We start from the raw sequence: 4538 nt of genomic DNA, 5'->3' as shown, positions 1-4538 counted from the left end.
GAATCTCTTCTTCATCAGTAAGTCAAGCCGATCACACGCCTCTAAATAAGTATCTCATTAAACCCTTTTATTATACTTATATATATACCTATTCCTAAGCTAACAATTATTACTTGAATAAACGAAAAATAATACGAAGTTTAAGTTTTATTTCATAAAAAGTAGAACTTAACAATTGGCGACGAGGTTAAAAAGTCCACGTGTGTAAGTCAAACCGAAGTTAAAAAGTCGACTTGATGTGTAAGTCACACATAAGTTAAAAAGTCCACGTCTGTAAATCAAACCACATAAAAAGAAATGTCGAGATTAATCGGCTATGTTGAACCATTTGTGAGTGGTGGAAATTTTTTGGCGTATGAAGATCGGGTGCGTCAATTTATTAAAGTCAACGATATAAAAGAAGAAGAAACACTTACTCCACTTTTTATCACCATCGCAGGAGCTGAAATTCACGAGCTCCTAATATCACTAACTGTTCCAGATTTGCCCAGTGCAAAAACATTCGAAGAACTTATTTCGCTGCTACGTGCTCATTTTGCTCCCAAGCATAATAAACGAGCAGAACGATATAAATTTAACAAGCTTAAGCAAGAAGACGGTGAGCCTATTAACGAGTTCATTGTGCGTCTTAAAGCTCAGGCGCAGTTCTGTAATTTTGGCGACATCATTCCAGAAAAGGCTAAAGAAGATGTGCACAAGTACAAAATTAAAATGTTGGACGATGTACTGAGTGATCGTTTTATAGTGGGATTAACATGTGAAAGAATTCAGCAAGCCTTGTTAAGCGAGGATAACCTCACTTTTGAGCAATACACCACGAAGGCATTAAATATGGAACTTTCTCAAAAAACAACAAAATCCTTACATTCACAACAAAATATACAAGCAGGCTTTCAACAAAAATACAACAAACACGTGCCATCAAAAGTGCCTGCAAATTATTTGCCTAAACAAACAGTTGCCCGTCATCCATCAAGTACACAGCATCCAACGTCTGGTGGAAGTTACGAAAAAAATCGAAGGAGGAAACTGCCTTCGTCGTCGCAAAAGTCTTGTCATCGGTGTGGAAATAACCATCAGCAAGAAAACTGTCCAGCAAAGAGAGACAATTGGGAGTGCTTTACATGCCACAAAGTTGGTCACACATCCAGAGTCTGCAGATATAGAAAAGCACAAAGTCTTCAAAAAGTCGGAATTAATATCGTCAGTGCGGAGGAAGAAAAGTCACCCAGAGCCAGCAATCAGTCACCCAAGGCCAGCAATCAGTCACCCAGAGCTAGCAGTCATCACCCAGAGCCAGCAGAATGCTCTTTGCTTATCAACAACGTTAGAACCAGTTTTGAGATCGATTCCGGAGCAGCGGTAACTATTATGTCAGAGCCAGCAGAATGCTCTTTGCTTATCAACAACGTTAGAACCAGTTTTGAGATCGATTCCGAAGCAGCGGTAACTATTATGTCAGAAAAACAATATTATGATTATTTTTCTAATGTTCAGTTAAAAAAGTCATGTAATAATTTGTGTACTGTTTTAGGTAATAAAATTGAAGAATTAGGTATTATGAGCGTTATGGTGGAGTTTGGAAGTGGATGTTGGAATTGTGAAATAATAGTTGTCAAAGGAGGTTGGCCAAGGAAACCCTTATTGGGAAGAGATTTTCAGGATGTTTTATTCCCTAACTGGCGCAAAATCTTTACAGAAAGTGTAACAGGTATGAATAATATAAGAAGTGAAGTTGTGTGCCCAATTTTAAATTCAATTCAGGAAAATTATCCAAGCATTGTTGACAGCCAGAATAAAGACCCTATTAAAGGTTTTACCGCAAATATTGTGTTAGATGGTGTTCAAAAACCAATTTTCCATTGTGCATATAGTGTTCCATTCAAGTTAAGGGATAGGGTAAAGGCTGAGCTTAATCGGCTTGTAGATGAAAAGATCTTAGAACCAATTAAATTTAGCCGATGGGCTACCCCTATCGTAATAGTGCCTAAAGCTAATGGTGAATTAAGGATTTGCATGGACTGCAAAGTGACCATCAACAAATGCATTTTAATGCAACACTACCCATTACCGAAAATGGATGAAATATTCGCGGAGTTAGCCGATTGTGAAGTTTTTTGTGTCATTGATTTAAGGGGAGCTTATCAACAACTATCGGTGGATGAAAATTGTAAAGAACTTTTAGTGATAAATACTCTCATAGGACTTCTGGGTTATACACGTCTTCCATACGGTGTGCTTGCGCACCTTCAATTTTTCAATCCATCATGGACAGAGTGTTGCTTGGAATTAAGGGTGTATTTTGTTACTTAGATGATATAATCATCGGAGGGAAGACAAAAGACGAATGTTACAAAAAATTGCTTCTGGTTTTGTCACGTCTTAGTGAACACAATATTAAAATCAATGTCGAAAAGTCTAAATTTTTAGTTTCATCTGTGAAATATCTTGGTCATGTCATTTCAGGTAAGGGTATATGCCCAAACCCAGAAAAACTCGAAGCTATTCTTAAAGCCCCATCACCTACGAACCTTAAGCAACTACAGTCGTATCTCGGGTTATTGAATTTTTATTCAAAATATATTCCAAATTTGTCGTCTAAATTACGTCCGCTTTACAACCTTCTAGGTAACCAAAAATTCAATTGGACTTCAGATTGCCAAGAAACTTTTGAAAAAAGTAAACATTTTCTCACTAGTGAGAGTTTATTGGAGCTATATGACCCAAATAAACCAATTGTGGTAGCAACGGACGCTTCACCTTATGGGGTGGGTGCCGTGCTCTTACATAGAGTCAACGGTGCTGAAAAACCAGTAATGTTCGTGTCTAGCACACTTAATGAAGCCGAACAAAACTATTCGCAGCTTCACCGCGAAGCCTTAGCTATAATTTTTGCAATAAAAAAGTTCCATATTTACATTTATGGTCAAAAATTTACTTTATGTACGGACCATCAGGCTTTGCAGGAAATTTTCAGTCCAAAGAAAAATAATTCAGCGGTATCGGTATCTAGGCTTCAAAGGTGGAGCATAATATTGTCATCATACTCTTATGATATAAAGTATCGTAAAGGAAAGTCATTGGCACCTGCGGATGCCTTATCTAGGTTACCATTAAACAAAAATACCGATGTTGAACAAATACCGATAAATTATTTTTCTGAATGGGAGAGTCCTATGTTAAATGTGTCCGTCATTCGACAGCACATGTCTCATGATGATGAACTTACAGACGTGTATAAAGTAGTGCATGATAATGATTATAAAAATGAATGTTCGTCTAACCTGTTTAAAAAAGTACTAAATAATTTATCTACAGAGAACCAGTGTTTGTTTTATAGAAACCGGATTACAATTCCGAAATGTCTAAAGAATTCTTGTCTAAAATTGCTACACGAAAACCACTGTGGCATTAATCGAATGAAAATGCTAGCTCGTTCATATGTGTGGTGGCCACTTATCGACAAAGACATTGATGCATTCGTTAAAAGTTGTCAAAGTTGCACCTTAACTGGAAACGTTAAAAAAGAAGTTGTCATTACAAAATGGCCTGAAACGCATTTTCCATTTGAGCGAGTTCACATCGATTTTTTTTATTTCCAATGCAAAACCTTCTTAATTATTGTTGACGCCCACAGTAAATTCAAGGACATACATCTAATGGGCTCAACAGATGTTTTAAAAACACTTAATGCACTTGATAAAACTTTTCGAATTTTTGGCTATCCAAAACAATTAGTATCCGATAACGGTCCTCCGTTCAATTCTTATCGGTTCATAACATTTTTCAAAAATAAAAACATAGAAGTTCTTAAATCTCCAATATACCACCCACAGTCTAATGGGTTGGCTGAGCGTGGAGTTCAGTCTGTGAAAAATGTCTTGGTTAAATTTTGTTTGGATAAAAATAACACAACTTCACTGCAAAATAAAATTGAAAACTTTTTATATAATGATAGAAATATGCCGTCCACATCTACATCTAAAAGTCCATCGCAAATGCTTTTTTCATATAAACCTAGGTCTACTTTAGAATTAATAAATAATAAGTATAAAGAAAATTTTGATTTTAATAACAAATTTTGTGAATTTAAAAATTATTCTAGTAAAGAAAAAATACAAGAACAAGTTAAAATTGTAAAAAATAAATTTAATAAAGGTGATATAATTTTGTATCAAAATCCATTCAAACATTTTGTCCGCTGGATACCAGCCCAAGTAATGGATGTTTTAAGTAACTTAAGATATTTGATAAAAGTGAACGGTTTGATAAAATATGTACATCAAAACCAAATTAAATGTTCCACTACAAAAAATAAAATTTTTTTATCAGACGTTAATGTAAATGAATTAGATAAAAAGAATAATGATATATGTTGTCCAAATCAAAATAAATCTTCTGAAAATTGTAACAAAAGCTCTGTAACAGAAGAGAATAAAGATACTGATACTGAATTACGAAGATCTAAAAGAGAAAGAAAAATACCTCAAAGATTTGTATCTGAATTTAAAACAAGTACTAAGAAAAAATATTGAATT

General features: G+C 34.8%; 1 protein-coding gene across 1 annotated transcript; it reads left to right on the top strand.

Moving 5' to 3' along the window:
* Nucleotides 1-297: 297 nt before the first annotated feature.
* Nucleotides 298-2313, top strand: LOC129953932 (uncharacterized protein K02A2.6-like). The gene is made up of 2 exons (XM_056067479.1): nucleotides 298-757; nucleotides 929-2313. The coding sequence occupies exons 1-2, from the start codon at nucleotides 298-300 to the stop codon at nucleotides 2311-2313; spliced, it is 1845 nt and encodes a 614-aa protein (XP_055923454.1).
* The last annotated feature ends 2225 nt before the right edge of the window (nucleotides 2314-4538 follow it).

This window comes from Eupeodes corollae, chromosome 1 (genome assembly GCF_945859685.1).
Source record: "Eupeodes corollae chromosome 1, idEupCoro1.1, whole genome shotgun sequence".
Lineage (NCBI taxonomy): Eukaryota > Metazoa > Arthropoda > Insecta > Diptera > Syrphidae > Eupeodes > Eupeodes corollae.
This window is presented reverse-complemented; position numbering and strand designations above follow the sequence as displayed.